We start from the raw sequence: 23617 nt of genomic DNA on the forward strand, positions 1-23617 counted from the left end.
AGTGTGTGCCAGATAGAAGAGGGACTAACTCTGTTCCCTTCTTTCTGTGTACCTGTTTTTTGTTTGTTTTATGTTTTATTTCTTAAAGTTACAGTCCCTGTTTCAGGCATGATCACCATCCCTGCAGCCAGTTTGGCAGGAGCACAGATTGTTCAGACGGGAGCCAACACCAACACAACCAGCAGTGGGCAAGGAACTGTCACGGTGACACTACCAGTGGCAGGCAATGTGGTCAATTCAGGAGGGATGGTCATGGTAAGAAATTCTTTATCTCAGCTGTTCTCATCAGTAATTGCTTTCCCATGTATCTCTTTGTCTTTGAAATGTTCTTGAACTTGCAATTTGGTGTCTAATAAAGCTTGTTTATCATGCTGACCTCCTAGGATTGAGATTTATCCCTTAAGACACAGAGGTCTACTTTTACAAAAACCGTAATTCATTCAGAGCACCTGCTGTGTGTCAAGAGACGATTCTAGGTACTAGAAGTATAGCAGAAGATACACAGATGTAAATATTTGCTTTTAAGTAATCTTACTCAGAATTCAGATAATGAAGGGAGATATAAACTGCTAATTTTTTTGTCTCTTTAGGGCTGCATCTGCAGCATATGGAGGTTCCCAGGCTAGGGGTCAAATCAGAGCTGTAGCCGCCAGCCACAGCCGAGCTGTGTCTGCGACCTACACCACAGCTCACAGCAATCTCAGATCCTTAACCCACTGAGTGAAGCTGGGGATCGAACCTGCATCCTGTGGTTACTAGTCATACTCATTTCCACTGAGCCACAATGGGAACTCCTAAACTACTAATCTTTAAGAAAGGGGAAGTAATATTGCCCAGAGTGGGTGAAATTAGAAGTCAGTTCAAAAATAGGATTGAAGGAGTTCCTGTTGTGGCTCAGCAGTAACAAACCTGACTAGTATCCATGAGGATGCAGGATTGATCCCTGGCCTCGCTCAGTGGGTTAAGGATCCGGTGTTGCTGTGAGCTGTGGTGTCCTGGTGTAGGTCGCAGACAAGGCTTGGATCCCATGTGGCTGTGGCCATGTCCAGCAGCTGCAGCTCTGATTCATTCCCTAGCCTGGGAACTTACATATGCAGCAGATAGAGCCCTTAAAGGGGGGGGGGTAGGACTGTAATCAGTAGAGAACCCTCCCCCCCCCAAGAAATGTGTGATACCAACATATTGAGAAGACAGGAAAGGGGAGTTGAGTGATGTGAGTGAAGCTAAATCCTCATATGTCAAAACAGGGGTGTCAGTATATAGCACCGAAAATGGATAAATTCAGAATGAGTAGTAGAAACCTGCACAGAAGTGGAAGAAGCTACCAGAAGAAACAATATAGCCACTCAGTGTTGTCACCCTTGGGAAGGGAGTGGGCCAGGGGAGCCTGTTTCTTGTTCCCTCATACATTTAGTACAATGTTTTATTTTTGTTTGTTTAGGAAAATAGGAGTTGAATTACATAGTAAGTTAACTATTTAAATTATTTATATAACTAAGAGCATCTAGTAGCACTTGGTCAGTCTGAACCTACTTTCCTTTGTGCCATTTTCCTTGTGCTCTTATTGCCTTAGGATTACTGCTCATAACTATTAGATGGCAGCAGACATTTCCAGAAAATGGAACCACATGTAGGTGGACAGAAATTTGAATATGGTTTTTATCATTTCTCACTATGGCTTCTCAGTCCCCTGTGACGGAATGGAATGTTTGTTTAAAATGTAGACTTTGGAGTTCCTGTCATGACTCAGTGGTTAACGAACCCAACTAGTATTCATGAGGATGAGGGTTCAGTCCCTGGCCCTGCTCAGAGGGTTAAGGATCTGGCATTGCTGTGAGCTGTGGTGTAGGTTGCCGATGCGGCTTGGATCCCACATTGCTGTGGCTGTGGCATAGGCCCGCAGCTACAGCTCCAATTCGACCCCTAGCCTGGGAACCTCCATATGCCACAGGTGAAGCCCTAAAGAGACAAAAAACTAAAAAATAAATAAATAAAATGTAGACTTTTAGCGTATTCTCCAAGATTCTGCATTTAGCTAAGTGTCGTGTAAAAGCTACTCTTCTTACCATTTTTCTGAAAACAGAGGAACCAAGAAACCATTTCCCATGTCCATATTTCATGCCAGGATTTGATGAGCTCTGATTTTTTTCTCCACTCAGATGGTACCTGGTGCTGGCTCTGTGCCTGCTATCCAAAGAATCCCTCTTCCCGGGGCAGAGATGCTTGAAGAAGAGCCTCTCTATGTGAATGCCAAACAGTACCACCGTATTCTTAAGAGGAGGCAAGCCCGGGCTAAATTAGAGGCAGAAGGGAAAATTCCAAAGGAAAGAAGGGTACGTGTAACACTGGGAAGGATGTAGGACAAGAATGGCAGGGTTCTACTTTTGAAACCAAACCTTAGAGGGTTTGGTTCCAGTACCTTCCAGACATTGAAGTTAGATAGCTGTTATCTTTTGTAAAAGCATTTATTATTTCTAGATATAGCGGCAACTACAATATTTAAAAAAACAAACAAACAATCCTGTGGTGTAAATAGGATTTTTTTTTTCCTTACATAAAAGAAGTCCAGAGATAAATTGTCTTGGACTGGTAGCACATTTCCAGACCCATTCTCCTCCTATTTTACTGTCCACCCATAGTCCAAGGTAACTGCCTGGGCTCTAGCCTAGGAGCAAAGGGAACTAGAAAGGCAGTCTTATGACATTCAGCATTCAGGAAGTTCCATACATCTTATTAGCCCAAATTCAGTGGCCGCTTACCTACAAATCGGATTAGGGAAAACAGACTTTTTACTGAGCAGCCAACTAAAATTTGGGTTGTTACTCAAGTGAAAGAGAATATATATTGGGCAGTAGGTAGCAATCTCATATATTTAGGGAATCTTTTTTTAGTTATTATTCATTTAGCATTTACATTCTTATGATAGTTGCATAAGGTTAACTGCTTTTCTGTTTTCTCTGAATGTTTCTCCATAATACAATGCCATAATTCCCCCTGGTCACTTAGATCATAGCTGTCCTAAACTTTTGAGGATGGAATGTGTGCGTTGGATAACTGTGCTGGTTTCAGCTAATAATTTTCTTCCTTGTTTTAGAAATACCTGCATGAGTCTCGGCACCGTCATGCCATGGCCCGGAAGCGTGGTGAAGGTGGACGATTTTTCTCTCCAAAGGAAAAAGACAGTCCCCATATGCAGGTAGGACAATTTATACCTTTTATCCTTCTCTTTACTGCTTTATATTTTCTTGGGTGGAAGCCTTCACAGTGTCTTCTTGATATTTTCACACTCCTCTCTAAATTGGATACAACATTATGTATCTTGGATTCCTTCTCATCTTAAAAGAACTAAGGTCTTTAAACCACTGGCCTCTTTTCCTCCCAGTCTTTGCCTGTTATTACTATTAATTCCTCTGGAATCACTTGATTTTCAAAGAACTAGTTTGGGTTTCTTAGTGTAGTAGGCAGCAGCAGCAGCTAACACTTAATTGCAGTGTGTCCACCATTAAGCATTTTTATAAGCATCTTTTTCATTGAATGTAACATGAGGTAAGAGTTATAGTTTGCATTTTATATTTGAATCTGAGGTTTAGAGAGGTTAAGTAGTTTGCTAAGGTAAAATATTTAATAAAATGGTGCAACTGAAACTCAGACCCAGACAGTATAATTCCAGAACTTGTTTACTCTGTAACCATACTGGTTCTTACATCTCATTCCACTAATTGTACCTTAATGGCATTTCTGAGTCAGTATATCCAAAATAGAACTCTTGATTTGTGTGTGTGTGTGTGTGTGTGTGTGTGTGTGTGTGTTTTGTTTTTTTTTTTTTAATGCCTTCACCAGACACTCACCTCAACAAGTGACATGTCCATTCACCCAGTTATTAAAGGTAGAATTGTCCAGTTCTTAAAGTTCTCTTGGTTTTAACTAAAATATAATCTAAATCAGCTTCTTGCCTTCCCACCTGCCATCAGCCTAGTCTAACCCTCTCTTCTTTGCTTTACTTAATACAACAGCTGCCTAGTCTCCCTTTTTCCCCTCCTGTACCCTCTAGTTCATTCTCCACATCTTAGTGCAGTCTTTCTAAGTATATATCATATATCACATCACTGTCTTGCTTAAACCTCTTCCACTCTCACCCTTTCTGTTTGAACTTAAGTTAAAAGTCGTAGTATTTATTTACCATGGCCAGCAAGGCTCTTCATTATCCACTCCTGCCCACCTCTGGCTCTGTTCCCTCCTGCGCTTGGTCTTTATGCTCTTGCTATAGTGTTTGTCGGTCTGTCTCCTGCACTGGGACCTTTTTTTTTTTTTTAAATAGCTGGTCTGTAGAGCTTTTCACGCCATCTTTTTTGCATGGCTGTCTCCTTATCTTCTAGGTCTTGGTTTAAATCTAAGAGGCCATATCCAGAGTGGCTGTCTTTACCCTATAATTTCCTCACAGCTTCCTTTTCTTTTGAGCACGATAATAATTATATTGTTTTATTTGTGTGATTGTGCAGTAGTCAGTAGTTGTCTCCTTCACTAGACTAAGCTGTGTAGAGAGTAGAGGATTGTTGTTTCAGATTGTATTTAGTGTAATGCCCATTCAGTAAATGTTTGTTGAATTAATGGGTTTCTCCCATTTACTGGTACGTGGTTCTGTGTGCCATCACATCCCATCTACACTATTTTCAGATTGCTCTTTATAAGATAGTGCTTTCTTAATCATCGCAGTCCCCTGCTCAGGGATGCATGCTAGTTCCTCATTTCTTTCTGCAGCAGATCTCAAACTATTAATTTAGCCTCTTTTAGCCTCACTTTCTTCACCTGTAAAGTGGACTGCTGTTGATAATGTAACAGAATAGTGGGATATCATGCAAAAAGTTAACATTAGGCACCTCCCTAGCCCAGTGCCTAGTACATGGTGAGAGCTCAGTAAATGGTAGTTATTATTCTTGCTCAAAGCCTCTGATCTGTCCACCTCCAGAAATGTTTCAACTTTTTCTTGGATCATGCCAGTTGAGGCTTCACAGAGCCTTGATGTGGGGGAACTGAAAGTGGTTATTTTGGAGTGTTGCATAGAGCTTCCCAGGACTGATCCTTGTCCTGACACTGCAGGTTTTAAGTAAGAGGCAGGCAGAGTTTAGTGGAAAGAAGATTGAAAGGGAATCAAGAGATTTGGGAGTTTGTTCTTGCTGGGTTCCTCACTAACTTTTTGACTCTAGTCCAGGCAAATCACTTTACACATCCAGGCTTCAGGTTTATCTACAAAAGGAGTGCATTAAAGTAAGTAAATTCCAACGTTCTTTCCAGCCCTGCTAAGTGCTTGTATTTAAATATGATGATCAGGAAATAATGGCACAAAAATACAGGATGACTTGGTTTCTCTGGGTCTTTTTCTTAACTGCCTAAGGACCTTTAATCCTTAAGAGCAGAACATAACACAGTTGCTTAGGAAAGAGATACTCTCTGAACTCTGAGGTGTTGAGCAATGCAGTGCCAGTCCAGACTTGGAATCTTTTTAAGAATAAGGTTTGTTGTCTCTTCTTTGCTAATAGAGCTGCATTTAAAACCATGTATGCAGGCTTAGATGTATTACAGGCCTTTGGCTAACTTAGCAAAGTCTGTGTATTCTCTTGGTGATAAGTACCGAGAGCAGTGAGTTCCCAGATGCTTTTGCAAAGGACTGTAATCATTACACTTATTTCTTTGTAGGATCCAAATCAAGCAGATGAAGAGGCTATGACACAGATCATCCGAGTGTCCTAACCCCAGGCCATGTGATGGAGCTGATCAAGGTCATGTTCCTCACACCGTTTCCCACTGTTCCAAGGAAACTGATCAACTCTTCCGACGGGACACTGACGATCACATTCTGCCCTTTTCTACAGGACAGAAACCACTTAGTTTTTAATAAGTGGTTCAGTATTATAATTGCAGTGATATCTGGCAAATTGAAGTTGCAAGCCTTTGTCTCGCCCTTTCAGTCAGGACTTCCTTCAGACTGTGGGTGACATTGACATTTCATGGATTGGGATGATGCAAGGGAGCCATGCCAGCCTAGCAGTACCACACATAGCACTTATGTTGCCTGGTGATGCCAGCCAGCCGTCTCCGCAGAGGAGAATGACCTTCTCAACCTAAACTGCAATCAGGGAAGCTGCAGCCCACTCCTTTCCCAAGGATTCTGAACAGCACCCGTCCCTCTGCTGGGGGATCTCAGGCTGACTAATGAACACTTTGTATTCAGAGATGGTTTCCAGGCAAGGAAGCTCCATCTCATGATATGGAAACAATAAATTCTCTGAGATACATTCATCTAATCTGTGGTAATAATAAGAATTTCTGTCCACCCGGATGATAGGTTGGTATTTTTGGACACCGGCCAAGAAAAAGTTAACTCTCGGGATAGACTGACAAAAGACTCAAGCACTAAACGTAGAAATTGCTGGATCTCTTAGCTTTGACAAGTTGTTGTCTACTTGTCTGTTGACAGGTCATATGGACCACAGTTCTTGACTTTTAGGACAATTTGAGGGTATTGGATCTTGAAACTGCCTTTCCTAAGTAGAGAACAAAATTACACAACTTCTGTGCTGAAGTCCTGAGGACATTTGTAGTAACTCCTAAACAGCAAAACTAGAGAGATTCTCAATCATAGGCTCCGTGACAGCATTTGGGGACTAGAAAGGTTCGTGTGTGTTTCAGTCTAGAAGGACAAAGAGAGTAGTATGCATACCCTTGTGTTGTCATATAGCATGATTCGCCAGTGGATTGATGCCTGGGATGGATTGTTAAGATGAAGAGAATAATTTACATTTATACTACAATCTTTTAACAAGCACGTTTGAAAGGGAGAAGTCTGATTTGGTCCTTGACAATTTCTGGAAAGCACTGTTCAATCAGCTAATCTGGACACATTCCAGGTTACCTGCTAGAGTTCGAGGTGGATGTTGGCTTCACTCCTGCTGTGCTTTGTGCCGGCCCCACAGAGCAAACATTCTTGTTCTTCCCATGGCAGCTGATTTTTTGGTGCCGGTTTCTGTTTGTTTCCCCTTTTCTCCATAAGCCTTGAGCAGAAAGGTTTTCACATTGCATCCCCATTCTGGTGATGAACTGTGGACTGGAAGTGGATTCCTGCAGGGTCAGGAACCGGGCCATGGTTCCCAGAATGGGTTGTGCCTGAATAATCTGTTTGTTTTCTAGATGTGGAACCTTGGGAGAACCGAGATGATATTTGGGAAGAGTTGCTGCCTTCTCTGGAAACAAAGAAGGGAAACTTAGTTCTTTTGGAGAACATTTGGGTTTGATTTAAATACCGAGAGTAGAGATTGGCTCGCTCTTTGATTTCACTCTACCTATGTTAAGAGGGAAAGGAAATTAAATCCTCTAAAGAAATCATCACAAAGGGGAATCATTGTAATGGTAGAAATGGAGGTATAGAACTATGCAAAGAAAGCAGGAAGTGGAGTATCTCCCTCATCCCTTGAATCTAGTCATCTGTCCTGGCTTCCAGGTAGGCTTACTAGAAACTTCTGGCTCCTTATGTGAGATTCAGGTGGTAAGCCCTAAGTTTTTCAGATGATAGGTTACTAAAAGCAATGAGGAGTTTATATCCTTTGGTTTCTTTAATACTCATGCAGAGTTCAGAAAGAAATTACTCAGATCTAATTTCTAGTACTTAAGCCAACACCTAGTTCTAAAATGCTATTTATTTGTGTCTGTAAGTTTGTACATAATAATACCAACCTCATTTTTGTTGTGGGGGGGTGGGTTTTGTTTTTTGGGTTTTTTTTTTTTTTTTTCATGAGTTTGAGTTTGGTTTATTTGAAATGAAATGCATCAGTTGTCATTTTGTCATTGCATTTCAGGTAGCTCATGGCCCCTTTATTGTGGTCATTTTAGCACGTAATAACCCACAAAGTGGGACTGAAGTTTGGATTTTTTTTCTTTGTTGCTAGAAATTCTTTTATCCATTTGTCCTTGAGACTGTAGTGATTACTTCATAGATGCAAAAAGAATGAATGGATGAGTGAATAACTAGTTTAATGTGTAGTTCTTTCACTTCTTGAGTGTTTCTTGGGTTTGGTTTTTTTGTTTTTTGGTTTTTTTTTTTGCAGGATAATTGTAAATGTATATATTTTAATTGCACTGGTACATCGAACATGTCAGTGTCTCTACCACTGGACCAACAGAGCATTTTTCTGGCTAATGAGTGCCTGATAATAATGTCTTGATTTTCCTTTGGGACTAAACTACACAGGTTTTTTTCCTCCCAGCAGTAGGGGAGCACAGGTGATGGATCATTGATGTCATTTCAATTGTTATTTTTTAAAATAAATAAATTTATAAAAATGCTAAAAAGTGTCTTGAGTTTTGAGGAGTCTACATCCCTTGGGTTATGTTTATAATGGTTGGTAAACCATAAATACACATGCAAGTTCTGTGGACAGTGTGTCAAACTTACAGAGGTTGTCCAGCATCTCAGCTGTGTATCTCCCCTTGGTCTCTTTTCCTTCCCTTTTGGTCCTCCCACCCTACTAAGGAGATTCTGACATCTGTGGGCTGATCATACATTTGGTCTTCTCACTGCAAGTGTTAATGAAAACATAATGAAAGTAATTCCATTAGTAAGATTAGCCCTTTAGTTTTCACCAAAACAGCCTCAATTTATGGTGTGTTGTAGAACTAAAGAAGTGAAGACGTAATTTTTAGATTGTTTTTATTTATGTTAAAAAACATGCATTTTCTGATGGTTAGAAATCACAACATGCTCATCCTTTTATTGTTTTGTATTCACAAATCTGAGCAATGGACTGGCAGCTTCAGATGTGCCATTTTCACACTCAAGTCAGGGACTTACTTGAGAAAAAACGCCCCCGGGGAGCATCCCATGAGATCCAGTGATCCATCCTGGCAGACAACAGAAGTGGAAGAAACTTCCTAACAAGGAAAAGGACTGTTAAATAGCTTCGGTGTGTATTTAAAAAGTATCCTGAATTTGCTTGTCCTTAGAAAACTAAAAAGACGACCTAGAAACGAAATTCCTACTTTAGTGGTAAGGGGAAAAGACCACCCTACTGAATTTATCCCAGGTGATTAGTTTCGTCGTGGAAGGATCACCAGTTTTCAAGGAGATCAAAAATTTCAGCTATTAACTATATGCTCCGCCCTTGCCCGCCTTCCGCCCCTCCCCCCCGGAAGCCAGAGCGAGGGAAAAAGGCAATGGGAAGCAGCTGGGGCGGGGCCTCCGGCGGCTTTCCATTGGTACTGACCCAAGGATCCCCGCGCTGATTGGTTGGTGGGAGGGACCGTAAGGGCCGTGGTTGCGGATTGGCTACTATTCGGAGTAAACTTGTTTCCGGTAGCTTGGCGGGCAGCCCCGCCGCCGCCATGGCGACCGGCGAGCGGGAGGCGGTGCCGCCTCAGTGGCCAGTAGAGGCCCGCTTGGCGGCGCTGCTGCCCGACCTGCTGGTTTTCAGGAAGCCCGGGGGATCAGAACCCGAGCTCGCCACGGCCCAGGGCGTCCTCCTTGGCGTCCACGTGACGGGTGAGGACAAGGGGAGGAGCGTCGCTCTCCCCGGCCTGCAGGAGGGGCAGCCGTTGGGCCTCAGCTCGTAGAGGCCTCGGCAGTTACCGGCCTGGCCCCGGAGCGAGCTAAGGCGCTCTTTCACTGCACTTTCCGCTGCCTCCGCGGGAAACAGGGTCATTTTCAGAGCAGGAGGACGCCTTTCGGGACGACCTTATGTATCCCGAGTTCACTTCAGAAATGGTGAAATTGAGGCTCAGAAAGGAGAAAGGACTTTAAAGCCATAACAGGTTTTGAACCCAAGTTTTCCCCCAATCCCGAACATTTCCCAGTAAGCATCCACCTAATCCAATGATTTTATTTGCTCAGTAATTCCTTCTTTGGGTCTATAAGTATGTGCCTGCCTTTATTCTAGGAGTTAAAAGACTTAGTAGCTACTATGAGAGGCCTTCATTTAACAGATATTTATGGAGTTTTATGTGTCATGGATATAAAGATGAGTGATTCAGGTGCCTGTCCTCAAGGAGCTCAGCTCACCATTTTAAGTTCTCCATAAAGGTTTTTAATCCATTCTCCTTGTCAGTGATTTCTCTCTCCCTCACAGAGCAAGAGAATCCTGTCGTTTCCCTTGGCCAGGGAGTCTTAAGAGGGTATGATGGGAAAGGAGTAACTGGATTCTGAGGAAAAAGTCACTTGTGGATGAATCTTCACCATCTGCAGCTTCTAGAAACGTGGGGGCGGGGGGGCTGCTCTGCACTCCCAGAGGCAGCAGCAATCAGCCTGGCTCTGAGTACTTGCTAAGGAACTTAGCAAGGATAATGAAATTACTCATCTTGAAGAGATATGCTTCCTTCACACTGGCCTGATGTGTGGAGGGGTTAGGGGTTAAAAGTTTAGGATTTGCAGCTAACGTAGTCATTTGTGCTTTGTTGGTCAGGGTTTACAGCATTAATGGACAGGTTCAGCCTGAGCTGCAAGTTGGAACATGACATGGACAAACTGGCCCACATCTTCAGCTATTACATTAGTGACATCGTGGAGCGTGAGTGACCACTGTAGGGGAGCAAGGAGGTGTGCTGGGCTCCTGAGGGTTTGCAACACAAGGACGCCTGGGGTACTTTAAAACAGATACTAAAGGGTCATTCCTTTGCTGTCACTCCTCTTTTATTTCTTCAGGTTTGCCACGAACAAGCTAGATCTTTGCCTGTATCTGTCATTCTCCTCAATCTCACATCTGTTGACTCAGTGTTCAGAAAGGGGGAAAAATGCTAATTTTAATTTGTACTTTGCATGTTTGTATTAATTAGTAAATAAGGTGTCCCTCAGTTTGTGTCTTCTAACCAGAATATAATGGGCCTCTTGTGTGTATATAAGATGTAATTTATAAAACACCTTCCCATTCTGTTATTGCATTTTGATCCCCTGTGAGGTAAGAATGAGTATTCTTTCTTTCTTGCTTAATCTGGGGGGAAAAGAAACCTTTTTGTTTGTACAGTAAACATGTTTTGAGTACCTGCCCTATGACATACACTGTAATAGGCGCAGGGAGTGCAAAACCCTGCTCTTCAAGGAGCTTTCAGTCTAGTTAGGTCTACCTAACAAATTGGTCCTATACCCTTTAGTACTAATAAAATATTCCCTTCCTTTACTGACAGTGTCCCATAGAGTTCTGGCTATCATTCCAAGAGTCACCACAATAGTTACTTTGCGGCATCTACTTTAGCCATATAAATGGCTATGTGAATCACCCCTTACCCCTGAGGAACAAGTATAAGTCTTTCCGCTGATCTCATCAAGTTTTTGCGGGGAGTTTTTTGTTTGTTTTGCTTTTTAGGGCCACATCTGCAACATATGGAGGGTCCCAGGCTAGGGGTCCAATCAGAGCTACAACTGCCGACCTACGCCACAGCCACAGCAATGCTGGATCCTTAACCACTGAGTGAGGCCAGGGATCAAACCCACAACCTCATGGTCTCTAGTCGGATTTGTTTCCGCTGCACCATAATAGGAACTCCTTTCACACAAGAGGAGTCCTCATGGATGCTAGTTGGGTTCATTAACCACTGAATCACAATGGGAACTCCAGATCTCATCAAGTTTAGATCTCGATGAAAGGGGGAGATATAAATGATGTATCATGTTTGTGTTGTAACACCAGAATCTTCTGGGTACTAGAAATACATGGGAAAGTAAGACACAGTACCTGCCCTCTTGCAGTTTCCATTTTAGCAGGAGAGAAAAATAAGTAAATAAGATAATAATAGGGTATATATTCTAGAAAGGACATAGTTGAGGTTTAAAAAAAAAAAAAAAAAAAAAAGGGAGTTCCCGTCATGGCGCAGCGGAAACGAATCTGAGTAGGAACCATGAGGTTGAGGGTTCAATCCCTGACCTCGATCAGTGGGTTAAGCAGCTAGTGTTGCCATGGGCTGTGGTGTAGATTGAAGATGCGGCTCAGATCCTGCATTGCTGTGGCTGTGGTGTAGGCCGGCAGCTATAGCTCTAATTCAACCCCTAGCCTGGGAACCTCCTTGTGCCGCAGATAGGGCCCTAAAAAGACAAAATAAATAAATAAATGAATAAAAAAGAAAAGAAAAGTTGAAAGGGTTTCTGTATTAGAGAGGTCTTGGGAGGCTCCTCTGAAAAGGTGTCATGTAAGCTAAGATATTAAGGATGAGAGGAGCATCTTGCGAAGAGCTAGGGGTAAAACATTTCAGGAAGGAAAGTGCTGAGTATAAAGGTTCTGAGGTGGAGAAAGCTTGGTGGGTTCTAGAAACTGAGAAGGCCAGTGTGACTAGAGCATAGTTAGCAGGGAGACGAGTGGCTTGAGGTGAGATTGGAGATCATCAAGCTCTGTAGTCCTTTCAGAGTTTGGATTATTTATTTTTGCACAAAAGTTCATATTTTTTGTCTTTTTAGGGCTGCACCCTGAGCATATGGAAGTTCCCAGGCTAGGAGTCGAATTGGAGCTGCAGCCACAGCCACAGTAACATGGGATCCCAGCCATGCCTGTGACCTGTGCCACAGCTTACAGCAACACCAAATCCTTAACGCATTGAGCTGGGCCAAGGATGGAACACTTGTCCTCATGGCTACTAACTGGGTTCATTACCTCTGAACCACTATAGAAACTCCCTGATTCACACTCATTTTAGCTGTCTCCCGGAGATAGAAATTATGTATCATGTATGTATTATAACACTAGAAACTCCTGGATACTAGAAATACATGGGCAGGCAAGACACAGCGCTTGTCCTCGTGGAGACTGTATTATATGGAACTATTGGAGGGTATGGTAGAGGCAGTGGAGCAGTTATGGGGAGATGGAGATTTCATCTAGTTTAGCGATTCTCCACCTTGGCAGCACGTTAGATAACCACTGAGGAAGCCTTAAAAATATCCTCATATGGAGTTCCCGTCGTGGCTCAGTGGTAATGAACCAAACTAGGATTTTTTTTTTTTTTTTTTTTTTGTCTTTTTGTTGTTGTTGTTGTTGCTATTTCTTGGGCCGCTCCCGCGGCATATGGAGGTTCCCAGGCTAGGGGTTGAATCGGAGCTGTAGCCACCGGCCTACGCCAGAGCCACAGCAACGCAGGATCCGAGCCGCGTCTGCAACCTACACCACAGCTCACGGCGACGCCGGATCGTTAACCCACTGAGCAAGGGGCAGGGACCGAACCCGCAACCTCATGGTTCCTAGTCGGATTCGTTAACCACTGCGCCACGACGGGAACTCCCAAACTAGGATTTTTGAGGATGCAGGTTTGATCCCTGGCCTTGCTCAGTGGGTTAAGGATCTGGCATTGCTGTGAACTCTGGTGTAGGCCAACTGTAAAGCAGCCAATCTGGTAGGATTTGGTGGTGTTCCTGAAGCCAAAGGGGAAGTAATGTTTCTAGAAGAAGAGGGCCATCCTAGCTGGGTTGGAAATAAACAGTGTCAAGTACAGAGATGGCAGAAAAAGAGTGAAAATAGCAGGATGAATGCTGTTGATTTTGGAAATTTTAGTGAAGTTGTGGAGGTGGACTTCAGATTGGAAAAAACTGAGAAGAGAATGGTAGAGGTAAAAACAAATGGACCACAAAATATATGAGGAAAAACTCAGTAGGCCAATCTTTTCATCATATATGATTCTTTCATGATCTGGCATAGCTCTGATTTTCACTCACTTTCCTCTCTCTCCCTTACTTGATTTCAGATGTGCTCTGTTTTGGAGGGGATATCCTAAATATCACAGGTATTTTTTAGTTTTTCTTTTTCTTTTGCCTTTTTAGGGCCACACCCACAGCATATGGAGGTTCCCAGGCTAGGGGTCCAGTCAGAGCTGTAGCCACTGGCCTACACCACATCCACAGCAACACGAGATCCGAGCTGAGTCTACAACCTACACCACAGCTCACGGATCCTTAATCCACTGAGCGAGGTCAGGGATTGAACCTGCATCCTCCTGGATACTAGTCAGATTCATTTCTGCTGAGTCACGACAGGAACTCCTGTTTATCTAATACTTAAAGCCCTGTAAGTGAGGAAGACTATATTTAGGTGGAATTTGTCCCATTTGTTTGTTCAGCAGTGTTTGATGGTTTAGTAGGTACTGGGTCCTGGGGAAGCAAAGATGAGGAAGACAGTCTCTGCCTTAAAGGATCTCCCAGTCTACTGGAAAAGCCTTGTCCATATTAAGCTCCTATGTACTTTACATTTTGTTCAGATTGAATGATAGGAAAATAAGTGCCTATAAAGCATTCATGAGATCACTAATGAGAAACTTGATCATTCGTAGCAGAAGCTAAGTATAAGATAGAGAAGTCTAGCTTGTCTCCTATCTGGAGAACTCTTAGGATAATTAACAGCTAAATGCCACAGAGTTGACCTGTCTTTTCATTTAAACTTAATAAAACACTTAAAATCTTAAAATTCAACTTGAATGTAAACCCTCATTTTTTGAACCTCTTAACTAGTACCCCTCCCCTGATGGAGAGATTACCAAAAATTGCCTTAGGCTTTAGGAACATTTCAGCTTCTACCTAGTCATATTTTTATAAGCTGAATGGTTTCAAGGATCTAAGGCAGTATTTTGACCTAGCATAAGGTATCAGGCCAAGAAACCTCGTGTGATACCTTGCGTGATATCTTCTGCATTATTGGGGGCTACACTATGGCAGTTGCATCCCAAATACTTCATCTCTGTCAGCCTGTCTTGTGTGTCTCTACAGGGAATGGGCTCCTGGCACTCTGGACAGTAGAACAGAATCAACTGAGTGACATCATTACCCTCGTGGCAAAATGCAGTCTGGAGATACAGGAGAAGTTTGGGATCTACCATACCAGAGAAGGCCAGGACTTGCAGCTAAAGATAGGTATTAGCTACTGAAAGAGTGATCAATTGAAAAAAAAAAAAAAAAAAAAAGCCCACCATAAAACATTCAAAGGAGGGAGTTCCCATTGTGGTGCAGCAGAAACAAATCTGACTAGTATCCATGAGGATGTGGGTTTGATCCCTGGCCTCACTCAGTGGGTTGGGGATCTGGCATAGCCGAGAGCTGTGTGGTTTAGGCTGCAGATGCAGCTCAGATTCCAAGTTGCTGTGGCTGTGGCCTAGGCTGGCAGCTATAGCTCCAATTCAACCCCTGGCCTGGGAACTTCCATATGCCTCAGGTATGACTCTAAAAAGCAAAATAATAATAGTAATAATAATAATACAAAATAAATGACAACTTGGAAAGAAAAATATTTGCAACATAATGCAAAGTTGAATTTTTCTATAGAAAGAACCCCTAGAAATCAAGAAAAGACTAACATTCTAAGAGAAAAATGAGCAAAGAACATGAATAAATGGCACATAAATAAATCATTCCTTGTAATTTGTGGAAAAACTTGTCAACCTTATAATAAGAAAAATGCCAATTGAAAGTATGTTGAGATCATTTCTTTTTCTTTTTTTTTTTTTCCCACTGTACAGCAAGGGGGTCAGGTTATCCTTACATGTATGCATTACAATTACATTTTTTCCCCCACCCTTTCTTCTGTTGCAACATGAGTATCTAGACATAGTTCTCAATGCTATTCAGCAGGATCTCCTTGTAAATCTATTCTAAGTTGTGTCTGATAAGCCCAAGCTCCCGATCCCTCCCACTCCCTCCCCCTCCCATCAGGCAGCCACAAGTCTCTTCTCCAAGTCCATGATTTTCTTTTCTGAGGAGATGTTCATTTGTGCTGGATATTAGATTCCAGTTATAAGTGATATCATATGGTATTTGTCTTTGTCTTTCTGGCTCATTTCACTCAGTATGAGATTCTCTAGTTCCATCCATGTTGCTGCAAATGGCATGATGTCATCCTTTTTTATGGCTGAGTAGTATTCCATTGTGTATATATACCACCTCTTCCGAATCCAATCATCTGTTGATGGACATTTAGGTTGTTTCCATGTCCTGGCTATTGTGAATAGTGCTGCAATGAACATGCGGGTGCATGTGTCTCTTTTCAGTAGAGTTTTATCCGTATAGATGCCCAAGAGTGGGATTGCGGGGTCATATGGAAGTTCTATGTATAGATTTCTAAGGTATCTCCAAACTGTTCTCCATAGTGGCTGTACCAGTTTACATTCCCACCAGCAGTGCAGGAGGGTTCCCTTTTCTCCACAGCCCCTCCAGCACTTGTTATTTGTGGATTTATTAATGATGGCCATTCTGACTGGTGTGAGGTGGTATCTCATGGTAGTTTTGATTTGCATTTCTCTTATAATCAGCGATGTTGAGCATTTTTTCATGTGTTTGCTGGCCATCTGTGTATCTTCTTTGGAGAAATATCTATCCAGGTCTTTTGCCCATTTTTCCATTGATTGATTGGTTTTTTTGCTGTTGAGTTGTATAAGTTGTTTATATATTCTAGAGATTAAGCCCTTGTCGGTTGCATCATTTGAAACTGTTTTCTCCCATTCTGTAAGTTGTCTTTTTGTTTTCTTTTGGGTTTCCTTTGCTGTGCAAAAGCTTTTCAGTTTGATGAGGTCCCATTGGTTTATTTTTGCTCTAATTTCTATTGCTTTGGGAGACTGACCTGAGAAAATATTCATGATGTTGATGTCAGAGAGTGTTTTGCCTATGTTTTCTTCTAGGAGTTTGATGGTGTCCTGTCGTATATTTAAGTCTTTCAGCCATTTGGAGTTTATTTTTGTGCATGGTGTGAGGGTGTGTTCTAGTTTCATTGCTTTGCATGCTGCTGTCCAGGTTTCCCAGCAATGCTTGCTGAATAGACTTTCTTTTTCCCATTTTATGTTCTTGCCTCCCTTGTCAAAGATTAATTGACCATAGGTGTCAGGGTTTATTTCCGGATTCTCTATTCTGTTCCATTGGTCTGTCTGTCTGTTTTGGTACCAGTACCACACTGTTTTGATGACTGTGGCTTTGTAGTATTTCTTAAAGTCTGGGAGAGTTATGCCTCCTGCTTGGTTTTTGTTTCTCAGGATTGCTTTGGCGATTCTGGGTCTTTTGTTGTTCTGAGATCATTTCTTACTTACAGATATGGAAGAATTCAGTTGCTGAACACACTGTTGGTGAGGCTGTGAGAAATAAGCTTCTCCCACAGTGCTGGTGGGAGTTAGCAGTGGTACAGCTTCTGTGGAGGGTGACTCAGTAATCTCTGCCAAGATCACAAATGGATTTATTTCTCAACCCAGAAATCCTACTTCTCACATTTATTTTGGGGCTATACCTGAGTATTTATAAGATGTCATATGTATAGGATTATTGATTGTAATATGGATTATAATAAAAGGTTGAAAACAGAAGTTCCCTTGTGGCTCAATGGGTTAGGGATCAAGTGTGTCATTGCTGCAGCTCGGGTCACTGCTATGGCTAAGTTTTGATCCCTAGCCTGGAAACTTACACATGCCAGCTGAAAAGAAAAGAAAAAAAAGTTGAAAACAATCTGCGTATAGGAGACTGGTTAAATAAATAGTATGTCTGCTCAATGAGATTCTCTTCAACTTTAAAGATGTTCTGATATAGCAGTGTCTGCAAAATATAAATGAGAAAAAGCTAGATGCAAAGCACTGTTAGTACACAAACTTCTGTGTAAGGAGGAAAAATAAAAATTTTTCTTATTTGCTTAATGTTTGTATAAAGAAATACTGAAAAGATATATAAGAAACTAATAAAAGTTACCTATTGGGGGAAAATAGTGTAAATAGATATATAGGTGAAATCAAGACTTTTTAAAAAATTTTTTTAGGGTCGCAGTTGCAGCATTTAGAACTTCCTGGACTGGGGCTCAAATCAGAGCTACAGCTGAGGTCTGCATCACCAGCCACAGCAACACCAGATCCAAGCCACATCTGCCACCTAAGCCATACCTTGCACCCACGTCTGATCCTTAACTCACTGAGTGAGGCGGGATCAAACCCACATCCTCGTGGGTGCTAGTCAGGTTCTTAACCCTCTGAGCCACAACAGGAACCCCTTTTTAATTTTTTAAAGTAGAGTTTATTTACAGTGTTGTGCCAATTTCTGCTGTACAGCAAATGGACCCAGACATACACATACACACACACACACACACACACACACACACACACACACCACTTTTTCTCATACTATCTTCCATTAAGTTCTATGCCAAGAGATTAGATATAGTTCCAGTACAGTAGGACCTCGTTGCTTATCCATTCGAAATGTAACAGTGTTGGCACCCTCTTTAATACTGCAGGCTGCCTGCTTCACTCCAGCAACCCCTGCCCTCACTCTACCTCAGCCATATACCTGAGTACTAGGGACCCAGTTCTCTGGAGTTCTGTGGAGTTCTGTCCCTACACTCTGTCCTCCAGTATCCGCAGTGCCCTGTGAGTTCTAGCTGCCTGAGACTCCTAGCCCTGTCTCCTCAACTCAGGGAACCCACAGGCTGCCTCTGGGTTTCCCCTCCCTGAGATGTGCACTGGAAACTCTGGGCAGTGAAGTGGGGTATCAGAGGGTTCACCTTACTTGTTTCTCATCTCTCAAGCATACTGTCCCTAATTACCTAATATCCAATATCTTGAAAACTATTCTCTTGCTATTTTATGTATTTTTCCAGTCCCTCAGTTGTTCCAGTTATTATGGTAAATTCACTTCCTGGTGTTGCATCTTGACCAAAAGTACCTTTAAAAAGGTAAAACTACCTTTCCTTCATTTTTAGTGTGGCTGGGGTGACTTACCTAAGGGCAGACTTCTCCTATTTATTATCATTGTTTTCCTTGCAAGCAGACCACTTTTTCAGCTCTTATTAGCAGTAAGAAATCCCCAAGGGCAAGAAAAACAGGAGGCACAAAAAAAAAAAAATAAAAAAGTGTGTGGCAAAGACCATGCGTGGTAAAATACCAATTTTCTATTCGCTCAGCCCTAATAATATATGAGGAGACCCAGTGTGTTCTCGGTGGCAGCAGTTTCTGAGCATAACTGTTGGGTCTCTGCCATCAGGACCTAGCTGTCCATTAGAAGATCAGTTTAGACACAAGACTCTTGGATGCCTAGGAGCTCTTGTTTCTTCCCTCATCCAGGCCAGGCTTGTTTGAATGTCTCTCTCAAGGTGAGTTTAAGACAGAAAGTAATCCGGGGCACGGATCATTTTTGAGGGTGAACTCACCTAAACTTCTGCAACTCTGGGCAATAAGGAGATTGCATGATGCATAAAGCCGTGTGAGGATCCCAGACCCCACCGTTTGCATAGTTTTTACCTGAGTTTGTGTCTTCACCACTTGTCTCCTTTTCTCTGGACAGGTCTGTCTGCAGGTCGAATTTCCCAGGTTATCATTGGAGACGAGCAGCGACAGTACCTCCTGGTGATTGGGCGGGATATAGACGGTGTCCAGTTAGCTCAGCGGTTGGCTCAGGCAAATGAGATTGTCTTGTCCTGGAACTGCTGGAAGCTCTGTGAGCAGTACATGTTTGAAGTGGAAATCATGAGGGAGGATGAAGCTGTGAAGGTAGGAGGCTGGTCACATCTACCGAACGTCCTGAAAAGGCCCTCCTACTACACAGGGCAGTGCTCTGGTGGTGCTCAGCACCAGACCCCACCAACAACCACTGGAACTCTATTTTGGAGGGAGGTGAGGGATATTCTCGCTGGAAGGTAGGTGAGGCTGAACGGTAAGGCTGAAAAGATAAGTGACAAACAAGGGAGATGGCGTCCTTAGCCCCTCTGTTAAGGAACCAGAGGTAATCCACTTGGTGGGCGAGCACAGAATTGAGCAGTTTCCTTTCTATAGTTAAGAGATATGCGGATCATTGACCCATTTGATTTTGATGAGCATTTTGACAAGTGCCTCGATTACTTGCCACATTACCGGACAAGTGCTGGTAAGTTATTTTGTCTTTTGTACCCAGGCTACAGATTTCAAAGATTAATTTTCCGTATGGCTGGAGGCATTTGGTTTGTTTTCCTTTTTCTCAGACATTCTAAGAACTGCCCTGGTGTTGGATCCAGACTCTGCACTTGAGCAAACCCTGCGGAAGCACATAATGAAAAACCTTTTGAAAAAGGTTATTTCCTTTGTTCTTGAGTCATGGTGTAGACTGTGTGTGTGTGCTTGTGTAAACAAATGTATGAGTGTGACAAGCATTTATATTGATCCAGTTCATTTCCTGTTCCCCAAGGTACAACCAGCAGATTTTCCCATCTGCACCAGTTGCTGTGATGACATGTCTTATAAGTTTAGATTTCTCAGTCCTAAAAAGTAGAACCCATGTTTGATTTTGTTTGTCTTTCTAGAAACTATTACACTGTAAACAGGATATAGAGTTATATGCTTGGCAAATGTGTATTGATTGCTTGTGCGTATATGAATCTATGTGAATTCCTTAGTACGTGATATAATGAATAATAGAATTAGACATAATAAACTGTGTCTTAGGAAATATTTGGCAAATTCTTCAGTGAATTAGGTTTAAAGTCAAACTGTTTTAACTCCAAGTGCACTGGTTGGTATATCTTTTGTACCTCTTGAACCTAAATTTTAAGTTTTTTATCTGACATCCATAAGTTATCTTTTCATGTTTACCATGGAGCAAAGAATTTAAATGCCTAAACATGATACCGAAAGTTGGAGATACAGGCAAGGTAACTCACCGTGTCTTTGTAGATTGATGAAGGCCAACCTATGGAGTATATATCTGAATTCCGTACTGTAACTATGGTTTTGGTCAGCCTAGAATTCCACAAGACAGCATGGATGTTGCATCTGTGTCATCTTATCCAGGAGGCTGCCTTATACATCTCCACAGTGATAGAGAAAGGGGGTGGCCAACTGAGCCGGATCTTTATGTTTGAGAAAGTAAGTACAAAGGAACTTGACACATCAGCATTAAAGGTGATAAGAACTAGTAGCTTATGACCAGTTTCTCTCACATAACACAGGCATAAGTCAGATTCCCTGCTACTTATTTTTTAGTAAGATATATTACATTAAAACTTCAACTAATACCATGTAAGGGGTGAGATGTTCTAGTTAGTTTAATTTTCAGGGTAACTCAGTGTTATTCTCCATATCCTTTTTCATCCTGTTCTTGTTGAAAAATCCTCAGGAAAGCATAAAGAATGCTTTTCTGGCTCTATTTGTAAAGTAAATGTAATCACATCCTTCTGAGATAATTCAGAAGCTTAAAAAAGAGCAGTATCATATTTGACATTATAGGTAAAGGAAATACAGAGATAGACTTAGCTCAAGGTAGACACTAGAAATTAAATTTGAGAAGTTCTTTTTTGTTTTTTTGTTTTGTTTTGTTTTGTCTTTTAGGGTCACACCCATGGCACATGGAATTTCCCAGGCTAGGGGTTGAATTGGAGCCATAGCCACCAGCCTATACCACAGCCACAGCAGCTTTCGGATCTGAGCCACATCTTCGACCTGCGTCACAGCTTGGAGCAATGCCAGAGTTTTAACCCACTGAGCAAGGCCAGGATATTGAACTCACATCCTCATGGGATATTAGTCAGGTTCTTCTTCTTTTTTTGCTTTTTTTTTTTTGCTTTTTAGGGCCACACCTGAGGCATATGGAAGTTCCCAGGCTAGTGGTTGAATTAGAGCTACCGCTGCCAGCCTACGCCACAGCAATGCTGGATCCAAGCCACATCTGCGACCTATACCACAGCTCACGGCAGCACCAGATCCTTAACCCACTGAGCAAGGCCAGGGATCAAACCTGCATCCTCATGGATCCTAGTCGGGTTTATTAATCACTGAGCCATGAAGGGAACTCCACTAGTCGGGTTCTTAACCCACTGAGCCACAATAGGAACTCCTGAATTTGAAAAGTTCTTGACATCAGTTTCCCTTGTTCAGTTCTTTAAATAGTTAAGTCAAGATTTTATTTCTTCTTTTTCTTTTTAAATTTACATGTTGATGTGGCCTGGAATGTCCATTTCATGAATTATATAGAATCCTGTATTCCTGATAGAAAACCAGCGAGAAAGGGATCTGTTTTCATTCAGGGGAGTTGGTCAGTTGAGGCAAGCCATATTTCTTCCCCAGGTCAAGTTCCCAATCTTTCTTTGTCATCTATCTCAGGGATGCATGTTCCTCTGTGTTTTCGGCCTTCCTGGGGATAAGAAGCCAGATGAGTGTGCACATGCCCTGGAGAGTTCCTTCAGCATCTTCAGCTTCTGCTGGGAGAATCTTGCTGAGACCAAGTGAGGAGGAAGGTGGGGCAGAGAGGAGCTCCTCAGGCCCAGGGGGCTCTTTAGGCCGGGCAGGAGGCAGTAACAAGTAGCAGGGGTTGAGGACGTCCAGAGTGTTCCTAGCAGGGAGGGAGCATGCTAAGGGAAGTCAGAAAACAAGATATATTAAGAAATCACTGGAATTATGTACTGGATACCCAGGGGAAATGAATGTAAGTTTCCATTCAGTGGCGTGAGAGAGGAAGAGGTACAGAATACACATGGCCTATATAACTAATGTGATACCATTGTAGAGGCATGCTCATTGGACATTAGTACTGAAAAGGAACTTAGAGATTATTTGATCCATCTCTTTACTTTATCAATAAGAAAAACACTACAGTTGCTTCAAACACTTAGCCCAAAGCAGTTATGTCATGTCCCTTCTTTCAGGCTTGATGAGATCTGCAGATGTCCTACAGCCTCCTTCCCAGTCGTATCTCCAGTATGAGTGTGCTGAGCCTTCCTTTGCATTGCTAGTCTATTCTGGTTTCAAATTTTGCATTGACATCTGGTCTTTAAGAGCCCTGCTGTTACCTTTAGTCCTGAATAAGATAGTCATTTCTTTGGTTGTTAGAGGCTATCTTACAATGCCCTTAGACCAGTCTGACTCTTAGACCATAACTTGGTCCTTTCAGTCTTATTTTGTTTAAAATATAGTAGGTATTAAGAGCTAGGTAGGATCTTAGAGTTCATCTCCTTTGGCCTCCTTAATTTAAGGAAGCTAAGATCCAGAGATTATGTTGGAAAGCCAAATAGCTTGACAGTGTTAGATCCTGAAAGCAAGTTTTCCAGGTCAGTGTTTTTTTTCCTTGAAGATAATTACTAACTTAGTAATTTCCCAGAGTGTGTTTGGTAGAATACTTTCATGGCTGAATATGTTTGGGAATTGATGCAACTCTATTTCCTTCTTGAAGGTTCACAAATTACATTAACACTAAAGGTTCTGAGTAATCTTACAGTGAAGAAATTTGTTATATTTTGCTTTATTCAATATTTCCCAAATTTACTTGGTCACCAAACACGAGGACTTATAATCACCCAGAAGAATGAATGTTCTAAGGGGCATATTTCAGGAAATGTTGTACCAAACAGATGCTGAAGCCTGCCTTCTTCACCTGTAATTCATCTGTAGAGACAGTCCCTTAGAAGTGCCTGTGGGGCTTTGGTAGCAGATACTGTTGCTCATGCTTCTTTGCATCACATCAGCCTCACCCGCATCCAAGTCTCCTTTTTCTATGACCTGGTTCATTTGGGGTAATTTTATATATTCCTCATTCTAGTCTAGGAAATACCTTCAGTTTTCAGTGCATTTACAAAAGAAAGATGATTCCACATCCAGTGATTGATCGGGCTTTTCTGGTCTGTGACTATTTCTCCAGGATTTTTTTGAGGCCCAGGGAGTGTAGTCTCTATTTCATCATTAC

The 23617-nt window shown here is 42.1% G+C and overlaps 2 protein-coding genes across 18 annotated transcripts in view; both read left to right on the forward strand.

Moving 5' to 3' along the window:
• NFYA (nuclear transcription factor Y subunit alpha) overlaps positions 1-8343 on the forward strand; it is a 23819-nt gene extending 15476 nt beyond the window's left edge. For 10 of the 17 annotated variants that reach the window (XM_013977885.2, XM_013977888.2, XM_013977887.2 and 7 more), the window contains 4 exons: positions 89-255; positions 2160-2333; positions 3095-3196; positions 5695-7373. In XM_013977885.2, the coding sequence (XP_013833339.1) occupies positions 89-255; positions 2160-2333; positions 3095-3196; positions 5695-5748 (497 nt within the window). In that variant the 3' untranslated portion in view covers positions 5749-7373. Of the gene's footprint in view, positions 1-88; positions 256-2159; positions 2334-3094; positions 3197-5694 lie in introns of all 17 variants that reach the window. The other 7 variants (XM_013977891.2, XM_021097978.1, XM_021097981.1 and 4 more) reach the window with 3 other exon arrangements.
• LOC100737927 (adenylate cyclase type 10) overlaps positions 9367-23617 on the forward strand; it is a 40070-nt gene continuing 25819 nt past the window's right edge. Inside the window, exons 1-9 of the mRNA XM_021098668.1 lie at positions 9367-9529; positions 10446-10550; positions 13705-13743; positions 14720-14863; positions 19256-19461; positions 19744-19834; positions 19929-20017; positions 20617-20808; positions 22042-22163. Of these exons, the coding sequence (XP_020954327.1) occupies positions 9373-9529; positions 10446-10550; positions 13705-13743; positions 14720-14863; positions 19256-19461; positions 19744-19834; positions 19929-20017; positions 20617-20808; positions 22042-22163 (1145 nt within the window). The 5' untranslated portion in view covers positions 9367-9372. The remainder of the gene's footprint in view (positions 9530-10445; positions 10551-13704; positions 13744-14719; positions 14864-19255; positions 19462-19743; positions 19835-19928; positions 20018-20616; positions 20809-22041; positions 22164-23617) is intronic.

The sequence above is a fragment of the Sus scrofa genome, chromosome 7, assembly GCF_000003025.6.
Source record: "Sus scrofa isolate TJ Tabasco breed Duroc chromosome 7, Sscrofa11.1, whole genome shotgun sequence".
NCBI lineage: Eukaryota > Metazoa > Chordata > Mammalia > Artiodactyla > Suidae > Sus > Sus scrofa.